The sequence below is a fragment of the Tyto alba genome, unplaced genomic scaffold (genome assembly GCF_018691265.1).
Source record: "Tyto alba isolate M040663 unplaced genomic scaffold, T.alba_DEE_v4.0 Super-Scaffold_2, whole genome shotgun sequence".
Lineage (NCBI taxonomy): Eukaryota > Metazoa > Chordata > Aves > Strigiformes > Tytonidae > Tyto > Tyto alba.
Window position 1 is genome coordinate 57,003,064 of NW_024881282.1, and position 17,561 is coordinate 57,020,624.

Sequence of the window (17,561 nt, forward strand, 5' to 3'; positions counted from 1 at the left end):
TGCCTTTTCAAGCTTTTCTGGTTTTCTTGCCTTTTTTTGCTTCTTCATGTTGCTTCACACTGTTCATGAGCTGTTCGTGAGCTGCTCGTGTAAAACACCTTGCTGGTCTGACCTCCAAGCAGACTCTGTCACTGTCCTGCTTGCAGTGCTCGTCTAACTTGGCTCATGTGAAGTTAAGGGTAGAAGCTCTTTTGTAGCAAAATATGAAGCAGAAGCCAGGTGGAGTAATAAAAGTAATAATCTTTACTGCCAATGAATACTCGTTTATTATTCTGTAAGAGGCCTGCGTTGCAGCCTGATTCCAGCTTGCATTCTGGAGCTGTTGCTGTTACACCAGTCCTGGTCCCCTGAGCCTGACCCACATTCCCTGGTTCTCCTGTGGGAGGTTTTGAGAGAAGAAAAAAGTTATTGGAAAACAACAGTGAACTTCTGCTGCTTGATCAATTCTAATGCTTCAGTTAAAGAAGAAAACTTTAAACAAATGAGATTATTGAGAAAACAATGAAGGAGACAAGCTCCACAACTTTATAGACAGATGTGGAAATTGTGGAAGCTTCAAGTCAGTTACTACAACCAGCTTGAATTCAGCATAATGAAGGATGATTTAATGGTGTTCAGCAACAGAGCACCATTAGATTTCTTGCGAGCAAACAGAAGGAATTTAAAAAAAAATTACTGAGTTGAGACATTCAATCTGAATTGTCCACCCTGGAAAAGAGCTTCACAATATTAAAAATTTGTAATTAAGGTGCAATGGAAAATGGTCACATTCAGGAAAAGAGGGAAAAATATGTAAATAGGAAATAGGGATGTCTAAAAGGTGAGAATTAAAAAATAAATTTATCTGAAATGGAAAGGATGATGCAATCAAGGAAGAGCATTCAGTCAGTGGAGCTTGAAAGGAAGAGATAAGGGGAAGAGAAAAGCAAAACAAGTCAATGTTAATCAAAGACTTTTGGTTAAATGTGGAACGATTTTATAAATATACCTGGGAACAAAAAGCACTAGGAAAAAAAGTAATACCACTAGTAAATGAGCTACTGAATGTATAAGCTATTGAGTTATTTTCTAAATGTCCAAACAAACAACAAAAAAAAAAGAAAATGAAGAAAAATACATAATTAAGAAGTGTCCTGTAAAAGTACTTAACAATGACAAGGAGTCAGTAAGGGGATTTAAGCAAGCCTCCTATCTAGCTGCCTTAGATCAATGCCATAACCTGAAATTGAATCAAAGACATAGAGACAGTTTGTTCTTGTGGCCTTTACTACTCCTTTCATCAGTTTCATGCTTGGTGCAATTTATTTTTCTATATCTCGCGGGCAATCGAAAGGTATTCTTTGACCTAACTGGGGAATAGATAGGACTGTATTTGACAGGGATGCTTTATAATCCTTGGATTCTTTTTAACCCTCAATCATATTTGCTCCTGTACAGGCCACGACTTTTGCACTGAAGGACATAACTGTATGGAGCATTCTGTCTGCCGAAACCTAGATGACAGAGCTGTCTGTAGCTGCCGAGATGGCTTTCGAGCTCTTCGAGAGGACAATGCCTACTGTGAAGGTAATACCTTGTATAGATGCATAGCTCCGCTGTATAAATTACCATGGGATGAATGTATTGATTCATGAGTTGTCAAAGGGATAGGCCTATTAAATGCAATGAATTAGATACACAGCATATTAATCAACTAAAATAATTCTCTCTCCAATTAATTCCTTTAAAAAAAGTAAAAAATCTGATCAGTGTCAAAGTGGCAAGTTAGTATGGCTGAGGTCTTGAATTAGAAACATACTTTCATAGGAAAGTTTTCCTTATTTTTTTTTATCATGGTATTCAGATATTCAGGCAACCATTTGAATATCATATTAGTATAACATTTAGTTTCTATTTTGACTGTTGCCTGTGCCCATTCTCTCTCCACAGGAAGTAACTGCTATGGTCTAGATATTAGTATTCTTAATCATATTGAGCAATGATTTATTATTCGAGCTGCTCTTTTGGTATCAGGGAGCAACATGTTACTTAATCGAAAGAGAAGCCTCTATAATTTGTGCCTTCACAGTCTAGCATAATCCTGTGGAAAAAAAACCCATTTCCACTCCAGCAGCAAAAGCCAAAGTCCTCTGCACAATCCCTTAGCTTTTGTGCTAACTGTTGCTCTTCTTCATAAACCCCCTGATTCTGCAAACACATAATACTCATGTACTATGAGGTCATTCTTAAAATAAAGCTTAAGTTTTGGCAGCAGGGTGGCCTTTGTCTAATAAGCAGTTCAGCTCAGATTTAGCCTGCTAAATTGAAAGTCAAGCATCTGTGAGTGGAGTCGAAGGTACTCTGCAGTCCCACCTAATACCTGGATTGTTCTCTGGCGGTGAACAATTAAATGGGATGAATCAAAGCCTTTTAAGACTGTTCCTTTGGCTGAACTCTGCAAAAGTTAATGCCTGCAGTTTACTTGAGTTAGTAGCTGCATTAATGTCAGTGGGAACGCTCATCTGTAGATTTAGATTTGAGAATTCATGACTGTTTTCAGGAAAGGAGCATATAATTAATTCAGCTTCACATACCCCTCTGCTTAATGTTTATGGTAAGCCTTCTGATAGAAGCCTGTTTTGAAGTAGAACTAAAAATCATGCAGAAATAAATCCCTTGCCCCTCATCATGTCCCAGCAGGCATCTGACGTCAGGACCTGCTGTAAAGCTTGTTCTGTGTTGCAGCATCAGCCACTTTTTATCCCATAGTGCCTGGAGACTATGCCGAGGCTTAGGCTGCGGATCTGCATTTCTGGGAACTCATCAGCCATTTCCTATTCGAGGGGTTTACTGTAGCAATGGAGTTATGGAGAAATCAGGTGCTTTAAGAAAGATTATGTGGCTCCGCTGTTACTCTTCTGAATGAAAGCAGAAAACCAAATTACTCTCTCTTAGTGATCGCCACATCACTCAAATTAGAGTCCATTGCTATGTGTGGAACTTGCCAGGAATGTCATAAGCAAAAAACAGAAGAAAGCTTTTTGATCAGCATTGGTGATGAAATGTTTAGATGAAGGCACAGTAGATTATCATATGTCAGAATGATGTATTCGTATTAAAGCGGTTTGTGCAGTACCTGAATTCAGTGTGATGCTTTTTTGAGATTTCTTGGCCTGATTACTTCTGTATTGACAAATGATGTTGTTTCTGGGCAGTAATTATCAATCTGCTTAAGTGCTTTCAAAAAACTTGCGTAAGTGAATAAAAGCTTGGGACACATCATTTACATAAAAATAATAATTTTACATATTACTGTGTTTGGATGCATTAAATTAGCTCTTAAAAATGTGTATGATTTAGGGCCTGATTCAGGAATGCTTGCTCATATTGAAGATAGTGGGATTAAGTCCCTTTAGGAAGATATGCCCACATGAGCAAAGCTCATGAGATTGGGTCCCTGCCAGATGAGGCTCTCCCAGCCAAGGGCGAAGCTAACTTGGCAGGCAAAACAGCCTGGATTTGTTGCTAGTTATGGACTGTAGCTGCAGTGTAGGCTCCACAGTTGAACTATGCACACTTGGTACACGAGTCCAGACCTGGCTTTGGCTGGCCATCCCTTGCTGAATGTACAGGTTATATGCTGGAAAGAGGGGAAATAAGGTTACAGACTGAAACTTTAGGATTGTTTTTGTGGAAGAGAGGGGGAAGGGGACTGAAATACCCATGTTTCCTCAGAGTTGTTCTTTTAGTATCTCTTTTTCCAGCCCAAATGTCTCTGAGTACTGAGTTTTTTATTTCTGGGAAGAGACTCTTACCTTAATACTAAACAATGTAATATCAAAGGGCACAATAGAAATAGTGTAACACCAAGTCTTTTCAGAGTCCAGTCCCTCATCTTGGAAGACTGAAATGGTCCCAACCCCCCTTTCTCAGCACATGCCTTTTCTTCACTCCGCCATTATTATGGCTTTAATTACGAGCAATGCCAAGTGTAGAAATGTCAACTTAACACAAAGCCTTTCAGAAATGGATTTTTGTAATGGCTGGAGCGCATGGGTATGATAGCTGTTTCTACGTTTGCACTTCACAAAGTTCAAATATACTGCAAAATTGGATGTCATTGATTCTGTTTTAAAGCCAAACTTCACTAAATACAATCCTGATTTGTGCCTCAGCACTGTCAAAATTCAAAGAATAAACAGAAATAATGATACTCCCATTGGCAGAACTTCTCCTTAAGGTAGAAGAACAAAAATAAAAATATTCAAAGCTGGTTTCAGTGTGGGTCTGGAAAAGCTGCATAAATTTCATCTGAATGATGGAAGAGTTTGGCTTCTGTCCTAGAAAGAACTGGTGCTTTTCCAAAGCTGTGTGATGTCTCTGCATACTGTTATGGTGGATACCTTTCAGTTTTATAATAATAATATTTGTGAATATTTATGTCACACTTAGCTTTCCCTTGGAGGACTGTTTAAAGCAATATTTAAAGAGTTGGGATCTCTTCATTTACGTGCTGTAAGTCTTGTTCCAAGTGCTCTGAAATCTATTTTCTGCCTTAGGTTATTATATAGTTTGAGATACCTTGTGGGTAGGTTGGGTGTGGATTATGCTCTGCTGCCCAGGTGAAGGTGTTTTTGAATATAGCATCCTTGGTGTATAGCCTACTTAACATCAGCATTTTACAAAACCAGGTGTTCTGATTAAGTGTAATTAGTTCTTCCCAAAGCAACACCTGCAGTGCTCTCAAACTGATAATTGTTCCCTGGGATATATTTCAAAGTGTTTAGTGCCCACTGCATTTGTGGTGGTGGAGTTATGCTGAAAAAGCTTTTAAGAATAAAGTTTGTGACTCTTGGGTATCAAGATATTCTGATACATCAAGAGGAGTGAAATATACCCATACTTAAAATAAGGTGGGTTTGCAGATAGTCTGCTGGTGGCAGCTTTAGGTGTTCTTAGATCCTTGAACCTAAGCCATTTTCATGCACCATGTCATGCATTTTGACGGTCCTCAAAAGTTGTGTTTGGGAAGGAGGTGTTACTTCTACCTTTTGGAGGTGGCACTTGGAAGGATTGCTTGAAGTCCAATTTGCTGATTAATAATAGTGCTCAACTATCTCTGTGCAAAATCTGTTTTCACTTCAGAAGTCTTGGCTGGATTGCTGATTAAATAGAGGGAGAGTAGGATCAAGAAAGAAGACAGGAGAATATAGTAATCTTTTGTAAGTACCAGGACTGAACAAGATATGAGAAAAACAGGTTATTTGCTTCTTTATCAAGAGGATTTTGCCTGATACAGAGGCTGGTTTAGATCATATACTGATTTTGGCTAGGGTGGAGTTAATGTTCTTCATAGCAGCCTGTATGGTGCTGTGTTTTGCATTTGTGACTAGAACAGTGATGATAACACAGGGATGTTTTAGTTATTGCTGAACAGTGCTTGCACAGTGTTAAGGCCATCTCTGTTTCGTACCTCCCCCGCAGTGAGTAGGCTGGGGGTGGACAAGAGATTGGGAGGGGGCACAGCTAGGACAGCTGAGCCCAACTGACCAAAGGAATATCCCACACTGTATGATGTTGTGCTCAGCAGTAAAAATGCAGGTACTCTATCTAAGGTGGTTGTTGCTTGAAGACTGGATGGGCATGAGTCTGCTGGTGAGAGCTAGAGTGTGGCTACCTTTGAATCGCTTCTTTCCCCCTTTTTCTTCACTTACTAAATGGTCTTTATCTCAATCTGAGTTTTTTCTCACTTTCACTCTTTTGATTCTCTCCCCCATCCTGCTGAGGGGGGGCAGTGAGCGAGCAGCTGCTGGGTGCTGAGTTGCTGAGCAGGGTCAACCCTCCCCATGTTGCAAATTTACCTGATGGGTGTGTGGACCAGAATGTTTATTTTCTGATCTTTGGGAATTTAGTTGTACTAATTGCACAGTACACACCTAGCTAACTTATTTTGACAATTTGGGACCTTTTAATAGTATTAAACAAATTTTTGTGAAACTATTTTCCATCTTTATTCTAATTTATCCTTTTTCCTCAGTAACTCTCCTAGTTTCTCAGCTGTTGCCATGTTTGTCCCAGTTTCAAGTGTAGCTGCTGAAATGAAACCAAAGACTGAGTGACTTTGTCTATATTTGAGAATTGCATCAGTTTCACTGATGACTGTCCCTCGAGGGGGAAAGGTCTTCAGTTTAGAAATCTGCTTTTGAAGAAGCTGTCTTGATTTGAGTCATTGTCAGTGGAGGAAAGTAAGCAGTCTTGGAGGATTAGTTGTCTCTTTCCAGAGTCGATGTCTGAAGCATGTCGGAAGCACCACTTGATTGGACCTCATCAGGTTTCCCTTAGCATATAGTTGTATGTTCTCATTCTGCTCGGAAAGATTTACTAATTTATCCCTGTGTTTGGGTAAAATTACTAATGCATTATTCAACCATCCTCCCAAGCAACAAAAATATTACACTACTCCACTTACACAATTAGTACAATCTGTTGTTAATCTTACTGTTAAACTTGTTTCTAACTACTGGATTACAAAAATAAAGTACGTTTTCAGAAGGAGCCTGATTTTTACAGATTGCAGTGAAGAGAAGAAATTTTACAAAAGATAAAAATTAGTAATAAAATTGCAGTAGGATATGTGTTGCATCATATTGACCAAGTACAATAATCAACAACATATTTTTTCTTTAAGCAAGTGTAATATTGAGAAGAGTATAAGTAAGATAGAGATCTCTGTAATGGAGATAAACCCCAGAGTACTAAAATATATTCTATTAAGTCCTCTGGGTCTTTAATAACAAGTACTGGACTATTTGCTAGCTTTGCTGTCTTCACAGTATGCATCATATTTTTGGGGTGAGAGTCCTACTTAGGAGCTCTGCAGTACTGTCAGTTTTGTGAAACTGGGAAGGTTACCCAAGCTTCTCTCTTCATACAGAAATTCTTTTTTCTAAGCAAGATGTGGCAATAGTATCACATATAGCTAAGAAATAAAGATTTCCATCTCCATCAGCTGGCAGCATTTGAGTCATTACCTTGTCATTTTGAGTTGGGTTAGAAAACTAATCAAGCAGAAGGAAAAACTTTCGCTCTAGGAGGGCAGAATGTTATTTCCAAATCTCTATTAAAAAGTAATTAAACATTATTAATATTAAAATTAAACATTAATATTAAACATTATTAATAAATTAACAAGTATTAATATTTATTCTCAGCAAAGACAGTAAGAGTCATCTTATTTCCATCATTATGTTACTGAGAAACCTAAATCTGAAGAATTGTCAGGCCTGTTCTGATGTATCAATGGGTTACAGTGGGACAAATCCTTGTCTGTCATGGCCCTTACTCAGGAAGATAATAAAGCATATTCCTAACTTAAAGTGTACAAGTGGTATCCCTGATGCCAGTTCATAGAGTGTGGTGCATAGTGGAGTACAGACAGTCCCAACACCTGTAGCAATGGTATAGTTTGTATGTGTACAAATTGCAGGATGTGATTCAGTGTTATTTGATTTTATTTACTTCTACAGAAGTATATTCAGAATGATTCTATCATCCACCCATAGACAGGTCTGACAGTGATGTTGCTATGATAAAAAAAAAAGCTGAAACTAATCATATAAAGGGGAGCCTCTTGGAAACTCTTTAAAACTCCTCTGTGCTATCAGTGCCTGGTAAGGAGATGCTTTATTGTACTGAGAGCAGTCCTCTTCTACCAGCAATAAATCATACGTTGCATTTTCTTTTTAAATGAGAAATTAAGGTGAAAGCTTTTCATACAGATTGCTTAAATCTGCAACCTCAAAGCAAAAGAGAAAAGAAACTAAAGCCTTAATTTTGTTCTTATTTTCCTTTCTCTCCAGTTTTCACTAGTAGCTGAGAGGTGACTATTGAAAGAATTAGATGCTGTCACTGTGCTGAAAATTACCCACAGCCAGCTGGTTGGTTTTCTTTCGTAACTTTTAAAACCTCAAGTGAAAAGTGCAACACATATTAACAATATGTAGAGGCTGGATCCCCAAGAGCTATAACAAAGATGGAGAAATACTCAGCATTAGAGCAAACTGAATTTAAAATAAATATTCTTTCATAAAGAGTGCAGAGCAATAGCATCTACAGTGATTATACCTGATGTAGTACTTTAAATAGCGTGGCATTGTCTGAGACACAGCTGATTTTGTCATGTCATTCTGTAAAACAGGCAGTAAACTACTGGATAGCTTGTGGGAATATGTTACATCCTTTAGACACTACCCAAACCCCAAATACATTCTAACCCACCCACAGGAGCCTTACCACAGCTTACAGGTACTATCCTGTTACGTGTGCATCTGTCTTCTGATGAGGAATTTTAAAATACACACATGCAGTACAGTCTGTGCTGGCTCTTCCTGAGAAGAGTCTGATGTATATTTATAGTTTCTGTATAAAAATATTAATGCTTCTTATTCCCCTTTTAAAATAGGGGAAAACAAAAACACTAACAGTGGCAAGTACTTCTGAATTCTTGACATTCACAGTTCAAAATGATGAGAAGCTGTCATACTTAAAAAAAAAAAAAAAAAGAAAAAAAAAAAGAAAAGAAAAAGATTATTTTGCAATTCAAATTTACAGACCTATTTCTGGGTGCAATGCTAAAGGGGGATGGATCATGAACCAGAGTCTCAGTAAGTTGTTCTGATTTTTGGAATTCACTAATTAATCATATACAACATCCTTTTTATTCTCAGTATGCAGCTACATCAGAGTAGTTATTTGGTGCCTAAGGAAAGGCCCCGTGGGATGCTTTCATGTCTGACAGATAACTATATATAATTACTTGTTTTATTGTGTATACACTACCATATGAATTAATTACAAGTTATTAAATAGTAAAAAGATGCAGTTTGCCAAGTAAAACATTACATGATGGTAGGCAATATTTGTTTTCAGAAATTTCCTGTGAGATATATATTTTTTAAACCACATAATGTATGTGGAGTCCAGTGATGTTTTCATGAGACACATGAAGATTTCATTTTCTTCTAAGAGTGTCACTTGCACAAGTAGCTGTTGAACAATATCTCATACTGCATGTTTAACAAGGACAGTTTTATCTCAACAGTCTGTCTTCCTTTCCAAAAACTGGGGCAAGTTGAAATAAAAGCAACTCTTTGTACTGTTAAAAATAATATTTCTGAAATGCTGTAATGTTGCATTGTGTACTTTCAAAGCTATATAGAACATCTGTCAAGGAATGTAGACCTTGAGTGACTTTGCTTTTATTTTAAGAGAATTTTGGGTCCTAAGAGGCCTCTCTCAGGCTCCTGGAGATAGATGGAGAAGTCATAAACTTAGGCAAGAACCAGAGATTTAAAATAAAAAAAGCACCAATATGTGTACAATGTGAGTATGTGTTACCTGTGAAGTTTAGTTATGGATGAGGAAAGAACACACCTTGTGTGGAGATTCAATAATTAGAATTTATTTTTAGTCGAATTGATGCTTTAGAAGTCTAGTTAAGATATAACAACCTCTTATTAGTTCAATTACAACAGTGCTAATGCTTATAATCCAACTCATCCAGTTTCTTTTAAGGTCCATTAATAATTCAATAAAAATCAATAGAGACAAATAGCTGTCCATTTCTTCTTACTCTCCCTATGCATTGCTACAGTGAATTATTAGTGGCACAGGTTCTTTGCTGGGAGCAGTATGGTGGGGATGGTGGAAGCTTATTTTATTTTTTCTCCTCAGTCTTTGTGTATGCTTGAGGTTATTTTTGTGTTTTAACTCAATATATGGGTTATGTTCTTGTAGTTGGTTCACGAGGTTAGTTATATTGTGATTCCTTAGGTTTTAGTGCTTTTCTCTTTTGGGGGAGGAGACACACACAACTGTAGAAAGGTAGGGAAAAGGAAAAAATACTAAAAAACCCCAACAACAAAAAGCCCAGTTTCAGAGGTAGATTGTATACATGCAACCACTTGGTAATTTTGCTGTTGGAGCTAGGCCTTATACTGTCTATTGGTAACACCAAAGGCACAGTGCTATATATATAAGGAGAAGTAAAAGTTAAAGATTATCTATAGAAGGTATGAGTGATGACAACTATGGTGGTGCAGTCAGCTGGAATAAATAACACGGGAGATTGTGAGAAAAGACACAATTTTGATTGAAGTTGATGCTAACATCCTTTGTGGAATATGTCAGTTGTAAAAACTGCTGCACTGGTTTGATAGAGGGAATCAAACCAAAATTGCAGTGATCAGTTTGTGACTGAGTGAAGTAATTGTAGCAGTTAAACCATAGGCTTGCCTGGTGATGGAGAAACTAGAAGTAATAGTGGGAGGAGGAGCAGCAAGGGCTGTGCCAGAGCCCTGAGGTATTTTGTCCTCTAAGACAGCAAGTGAGAAAGAGTATATGCAAGAAGAGACACGTAGGAGGATAGTGTTGTGGAAACCAAAGCACGTGAGATACTGAAACGAGGTTGTAGCTGAAAGTGATGGGAGCCTGGAGATAATAGGAGCTCAGAAATATGGTTGAGGAAGTGGAAGAGATACTACTAAGAGCATTTTTATTGGAGCAATGGACTGGGAAGATTTAATGTACTAAACACTTGAGCAATTGGAAAGGAAGAGTTTGAGGTTGAGTTAGTGTGGTGATGAAAGGAAAAACGCCAATACTTTCACAGACGGGTAAGCTGGTGGGAGCTTGCTTCAAAACTGTGGAAATTATGGTCTATCCTTTTTCTATTAAGGAGGAGGAACTGTTGAAGGGATGGTTTGAAAGCAGGAGAGACAAGGTGAGCAAGATATGGAGCCAGGACCAAACTTAGGTAGAAAGTGGATGAGGGCGGAAAATAACAGAAAAGCGTGATGCCAGAGGTAGAAGGTGTGGAAAGAAGAGCTATTGTCGGGGGAGGGAAGACAAAGAAAAAGAGAAAAGACAGAACTCTTTTCCTCTGTGACCCTATCCAGGATGCATGACAGGTTATGTTGGTCTTAAATCCATGTTTACCTTTTTCAATGGTATTTGTTGCTGTGATTGGTCACTGTTCATTCTCCTCTTTCATAGTCCCTTAGTTGGTGAGTAACATCTGCTGATCTAGTGATGCCCTTTTTTAGGTCAAGGACCAGATGAAAAAGTCTCAACCTTTCCCAGCTTGTCTATTTCTGTATGAGTCAGGTCAGTAGTGTTAAAAATAAGGGCCTAAAGGCCCTTTATGGTGACTGTTGTTACTGGCATCCATCCTTGCAATTCTCATCAGTAGAGGCCTAAGTTTCACAGGAATGGCGAGTAAATGATGCCCTTGCTCTTAGCAGTGGAGCCCTCAGGTAAAGATGGAGATTTGCTGATTAAATTGTGTGGGAGAGGTGGAAAAGCATTACCCTCTTCAGCAAGTAAAGGTGAGGCTTCATATTTATGGGCTGTGAAGAGAGAACTTTTCATTAGCAGAAAAAAATGTGGGTTTTGTTTGTTTTTTAAATTATAGGTCTAATCTACTCTGCTCTTGTGTTCAGGGTAATTTTTGATGCACTTATGAAACAAATTTTTATAAATAAAGCTTTTTATGCTCCTGTTTACTTTCTTCCTAGGTACTTAATATTATTTGTTGCAAAAATCCTGCAAGAGCATTTCTCTACCCGCCATATGCCTCTAAGTGTGACCAGAGGATCACTGATGCTAGATACCATTGAATTTTAAAGGAAATGGCTGGAGGCAGGACACTATCCATAAAGGATCCTCAGTTTTGGAAATAGCTTCTTCTCTTTACAGCCTGGATTTACTGACTTAGTACCAGACTCATTTGTTCTGTCAGGCTTTTGTGGTGGATAAAGGCAGTGATGGATAGTGAGGCCTAAGGAGAGGCTTTGTTTGTTATCATGAGGCTTTGGTCAACAATGATTTATAGATTGCAGGTCAAGTTCTTTTCTTATTAATGGGATTGTAAAACATAACTGGGAATTTCAGTCTGGGGAATCAAACTCATTAAGGTGCAGGAGAAAGGGGTACAGGGCAACTTTTCCTGGGTTATATATTTTGCATAAATTTTGTTTGAGTGCTTGGGGGATAAAGAAGGGAGGGTTTTTTTGGTTTTGATGTTTTTGCAAGTATAAATAAATCATTGAAGTGCAGATTCCGAACACATTTGCACTAAACAGTTTTCCCAGAGATGCCTCTTTTATCTGTTCGACTGGGAATAGAGCAGGTTGATGATCTCCATGACTACATTGTTGTCAGTACATCACAGCTGGTGGCTCAGTATCACATCACAGACTTCAAGCACACAAGTCTTTATTGTTGCATGTGTAGAGCCATTGGAGTGGTGCATTCATCCTATTGAACTGACTTCAGCATCTTACTGGCTAAACAGTAAGACATTAATGTGCATTAATATGCTAACTAGGCTTTTTGGCAGGGGAAAATTAAGATAAATGTTGTGGGCTTTCTTAGATATTGAAATGCGTCAGGTTTTCTGTTGTACTTAGTGCATTTATATCTGAAGGTGAATAAAAGGCTACACTAGTGTTTCAACCAGTAAGCAAGATGAAAAGGCTTTTATTTTGGTAGCTTTGAAAGAGAACAGATGTTGGGCTCTTTCCCTGCCCCAGTTCAGTCTTCCTTGATCTGTAATACCTTAACCTAATGTATGCATAGCTTGCATATGGAATGCTATAAAGGGGGAATGGAATTGCATGTTTTTAGTGTGGTCAGTCTCTGTGTGACTGGTCATCATTTGACTGTTACTTTACCCTTTTTGTATTGTGTTTAATGTCCATTAGTAGTGTAATTTAATGCTAAAGTTGCAAACTATTTGTAAAAGCAGATTATCAGCTGTGCATACATCGTGTAGACTGATGGAGTTTTGACACTTGATTAGGGTCTTTAGGTGCCAATGTAATACAATAATGTGACAGTAGCAATAATAATAACTTTAGTTCCTTTGCACTCTGTATAGGTTTTCTAGAGAGCTGGGTGTGAAAGGGTTTTGTTTTCCAGTGAGTATTTAAAAAATGTGGATAATATCTTTGCAAATCAGTTTGAGGGGAAAAAAAATCAGATTTATTCAAATTAAACACTTCAAAGTTAACCTGAGCAGTTTTGTGGTTTGGGGTTTTTTTTTGATAACAATTGAACGAGCAAGGTTCTGAAATAAAGGCAATTATAAGTAAAACATTTTGCAAAGCCTCAATATGTGGTATGTTGGCAAAATGAAAGCTTTTATTTAGAATACTTCTAAATAAGGAGTTTTGAATCAAAATAGCTCTGGCTTTAAGTTTTTCACTGCAGAATGAAAACCATTAGTGTTTTGGGTCTCCTGTGGCTATTTACCTACCCAAGCAATCATTAATATAGTTTTCAGAAAGTTCTATTTAATGCTTTTGAGGCTTTGGATCTTTAAGTAGAATTTTCTGAGGGTGCTAAAGCCGGCTCCTAGGCAGTCTGTTGACACCAAGAACATAAGGCCTCTAATTACTTGAAGACTGATGTTGTTACTTAAATACAAATCAGCACTACTAATTCATTATGGAGTTGTGAACTGGAATTATGAAAGACACAAGTTGCATTATTTGTGGTAGTAGCTGGGGCATATGCTGTAACCGCTGGCTAATTTTGTGAACTGCACATTTACATTTCTGCAAAACATCTGTACATCAGCAGATCAATGCCATTTTCCATTTTCCATGCTAAACCAGCTGCCTCTGTGGTAGTCTTGTGATAGCCTAACTTTTTTTTTTTTGCTTTCTCAGACTACTTTCACAAAATGTGTTTTGAGCCTTAGTATGCTTACTGTGCTCCCTGTAAATACACATTTATTTGTGTATGTATGTGCACGAAAATTACAAAATTAGCTTTTCCAAACCAACACCCTAATAGAGCTATGATTCTTCCACACCTGCAGAACTTAAAGGCAGTGAAGGAAACCAGATGAAGTATATTGGCTGTAAAACTCTTAGGAACTGAATTTGTGCAAAGCAACCTGGGCTCACCACCCTGAACATTCAGAGTTGACACCTTCATGGTTTGTAGCTGACTGCCCCCTGCTTCTCCAGTTGCACTGAACAGAGAAATTGAGGAGAATGGAAGTTTTTTTTCAAAACTAAATGAAATTAGGAAATGACTGCGGAATTGCTAATATTCAGTGTGTTGCATTGTTTTGTACTGGAAGACAAATTTTCTTCTGGGAATATAAAGGAAGAAAAAAGCAGGCAATGAGTGCGGTTGGTAAGTAGCTATTGGTTTAAAGACACTGGGAAGAGAGGAAGAATTGGGACATAAGCATACGACCTAAATAGGAGTAAATTACAGGAATTAACACTGTTGACATTTAGCATCACAGCATTAAGAAGTCAACCCTAATTTGAGTTTATATATCCAGTCTATTGTTTTGGACTATCATCAGACTCTGGAACGCAACTCTGTTTTCCATCCAGAGTTTTTATTTCCAACTCTGAAAGCTGTAAACATCATTGAAAACAGGATGGAAATCAAGACTGACGAGCAGGAAAAAAATCGAGCCAACAATCTACCCTTTTGATTTCTAACATACTTTTGTAGCAAGGTTCAGTGGCACATTGAATGATAATGTAACTAGATGTACAGAGCCATCTCATCAATGCTGTCTTTATCATTTGTATTATAGGAACAGCGTGCTGCTAAGCACTTCCACATTAATATAGCTTTTCTTCTTTGTGGCATAATAATAGTATACAGAAGGGTTTTTTTTTTGTTATTTGTGGTGCTTTTTCTGTCTTACCATCGAAATATAAGCTGCTATAATAAATACATCTAATTTTGCAGCCCAAGGGAGTACCAAAACCAATCAGGTTTTGAAGTCCATACCTACAGTGATTTATGTCTGGAATTTGCTCTAGGACTTTATACTGCAGCAGGTATTCCACCCCAACAAGTATTTTATCAAGTTGTAATTTTTTCTGTCAGAGCAGGTCTTTATATAAGTCTGACTCTTTCAGGTTCCTTTCAGATACGGTGCGTGTATATGTATCTATCTATATATATATATGTAGATATGTATACATATATGTGTTTATATACATTAAAATTACCAATTGGCTACTTTATAGTTCTAAAAGAAACTTATAAGTTCAGGTTTCTTTTCAAATCTTACCATGTTTTTGACAATTTCTTCCCAAACAACAACGCCTATTAGATCAAAGGCATATGATATGCATATAGTAGTATGTTTGTCTACTGATGACTGCAGTGATGATACAGGTACAGTGATGGATGAAATTTCAGTGCTGAGGCAGTTGGTCTGCTGTTTGGGACCTCTATTTTTTTGTTTGTTTTTTATTTAAATCATAGGAATAACACCATAGACACTTCCAAAGGAAAGATGTAAACCAATGTAATCTTCTTTATAACTCCACTAGCAGCTATTCAGAGAAAGTTCATGCTGCTTCTCTTGTTTGAACACTTCAAGTGCTTTTTTACAGGAGAAAGCCAAAAAATATTTCCAAAATGCATTGCTATTCAAGTAATGTTTTAGTCTAACCTACTACTGATGGGAGTGAATAGCAGTGTACTGAGACTGCAACAAATGCCACTGAATTTGACTCGTGTTCCTCTGCTTTATTCACAGATATCGATGAGTGTGCTGAAGGACGGCACTACTGTCGTGAGAATACCATGTGTGTAAATACACCAGGATCCTTTATGTGCATCTGCAAAACAGGATATATACGCATTGATGATTATTCATGTACAGGTAAGAGCTGTATATTTCTGAAAGGGGATAACAGGATGATGATGTTTAGGAGCACTGATATTCTTCTAAAGTTAATCTTTGTTAGAGTCACAGAACATTTATATGAAATGTTAAACAGAATAAGCACCAAAATAATTACAAGGATACAGTGCAGAAAAGCTAATGCATTTTACAGATTGTGTGCGTGTTATATCATTTGCCTGAAATTGTAAAGCAGTCTGGATTGTCTCATAGGTCTGCATGGTTTTGGGAGCTGATCAAAAAGGTGAAGGGAGGAGCCTGAAGGGGAAAATAAGAGAACAGAAATAGTTCTATGGGTTTCTCAGTTTCCATGTGGCATACCAGTACAACCTTACTTGGAGTATAATGGCTCTTCTGCAAACTTTTGATGGAGTAAAATCTGCTGCATATTAGAAGTGGCTGTTCCCTCATTTTGAATTCTCCTGCACCAGGGAGGTTTCCCAGCTGAATCCTGAGTTCAGAGGGCAGGAGCTCTGCCTGCTTTGAGCCGCTGGACAACATGGTTGGTCTTACCTCTGTATCTTTCGTTTTGCTCTACTGTCAGTGGATGCTCTAGAGGAGGAGTTGGGTTCATACTGACTTTCTGTCTTCTAGTTGTCTTTTATTGCAAGGTACTTTAGGGCTATGGAATGAACACTGAGCATTTAAAACAGCCTTCCTCATCAGAGCTAGGCTGACTGTAAGTGTTCCTGGGAGGAATATATTTTTTCCTGCTAGACAGATAAAGCAAATATGATTCAAAGATGTGGCACATTCTCTCAGTGAAGGAAAACATGTGTGAACAAAATAGTACCACTATTTTGTGTGCACAGGGGAACACATTAGCTCTTTCTATAAGAAGATATATTTGTTAAGTAAAACTTCCTTGCAGTTCATATTATCTAATAGTAAAGCTGGCTATAAATGGATGAGACTATTCAGAATGTGGAGACATCACTGTGAAATTAATTTCTAAATTTATTTAATTCTGTCCATTATGTCTTGGCATTTTTGAACATCAATGTTACGTCTTGGTACAGAAACAGTTTCTTTAGAAACTTCCATAATTTGCTTGCCTAAGCATGCATAGCACATGGATTTGGAACCACATACGTGTGATTTTTGTGCACACTGTCTTACATGTACTTGACATTGCTCTCATATACACTGGCAAGCACTATTTTACTTCTGTGAGCCCAGTTCTTGAAGGACCAAGTTATAGGCTGCTTGCAGCAGGTCCCTTCTGAAGCAACTAGTATGTTTCTGATCATTCTCTTATGTTTCCCACACTTTCAGCTGAGTAAAGCAATTGTTTCACTGCCTACCTAGTGTGAATGTTTGGATTATTTTAGGACTGACTTCATCTAAATCACTGTGATACTTTTTCTGCTTTGCTTCCCTTAACTTGCTGTTCTGATTGAACTCTGCAAATGGTAAACTATTGAAAACATCTTCACAGGAGCATTCAGTGCCTATGAATATAATGACTATATTTCTTGGTATTCCGCACATTGCGTTTCTTATATTTGCTGAAATGCACTGTTGTGAAATTCAGTATAGTTCAAGAGCTCTGGGCAGTCAAAGCAGTGTAAAGTTTGCTGGAAATCCATTACAGATCTTGCATTCCAAACTAAGTTTGTCTCCACATTTATAAATAGTAGTTTCCTGTGAAATCAGCCTGATGAGTGACAAAATTAATTATTTATTTTCCACCTTTCCCTTGATCAATCCAGGAAAACTTAATGGAAAAGGAAGCAATGTAGGTGAAATAGTTTGTAAAATTTCATATCTTAAGACTCACTAGGAGACCAGATGAACTGTAAGTCACGCAGTGACTTTCTATATGTCTGAGTGATGACACTTGCTGTCATTT

General features: G+C 37.7%; 1 protein-coding gene across 1 annotated transcript in view; it reads left to right on the forward strand.

Annotated features, from left to right (window-relative positions):
* Nucleotides 1-17,561, forward strand: part of NELL2 (neural EGFL like 2) — a 154,998-nt gene that overhangs the window by 69,287 nt on the left and 68,150 nt on the right. The window contains exons 12-13 of the mRNA XM_042792589.1: nucleotides 1,438-1,566; nucleotides 15,563-15,688. Of these exons, the coding sequence (XP_042648523.1) occupies nucleotides 1,438-1,566; nucleotides 15,563-15,688 (255 nt within the window). The remainder of the gene's footprint in view (nucleotides 1-1,437; nucleotides 1,567-15,562; nucleotides 15,689-17,561) is intronic.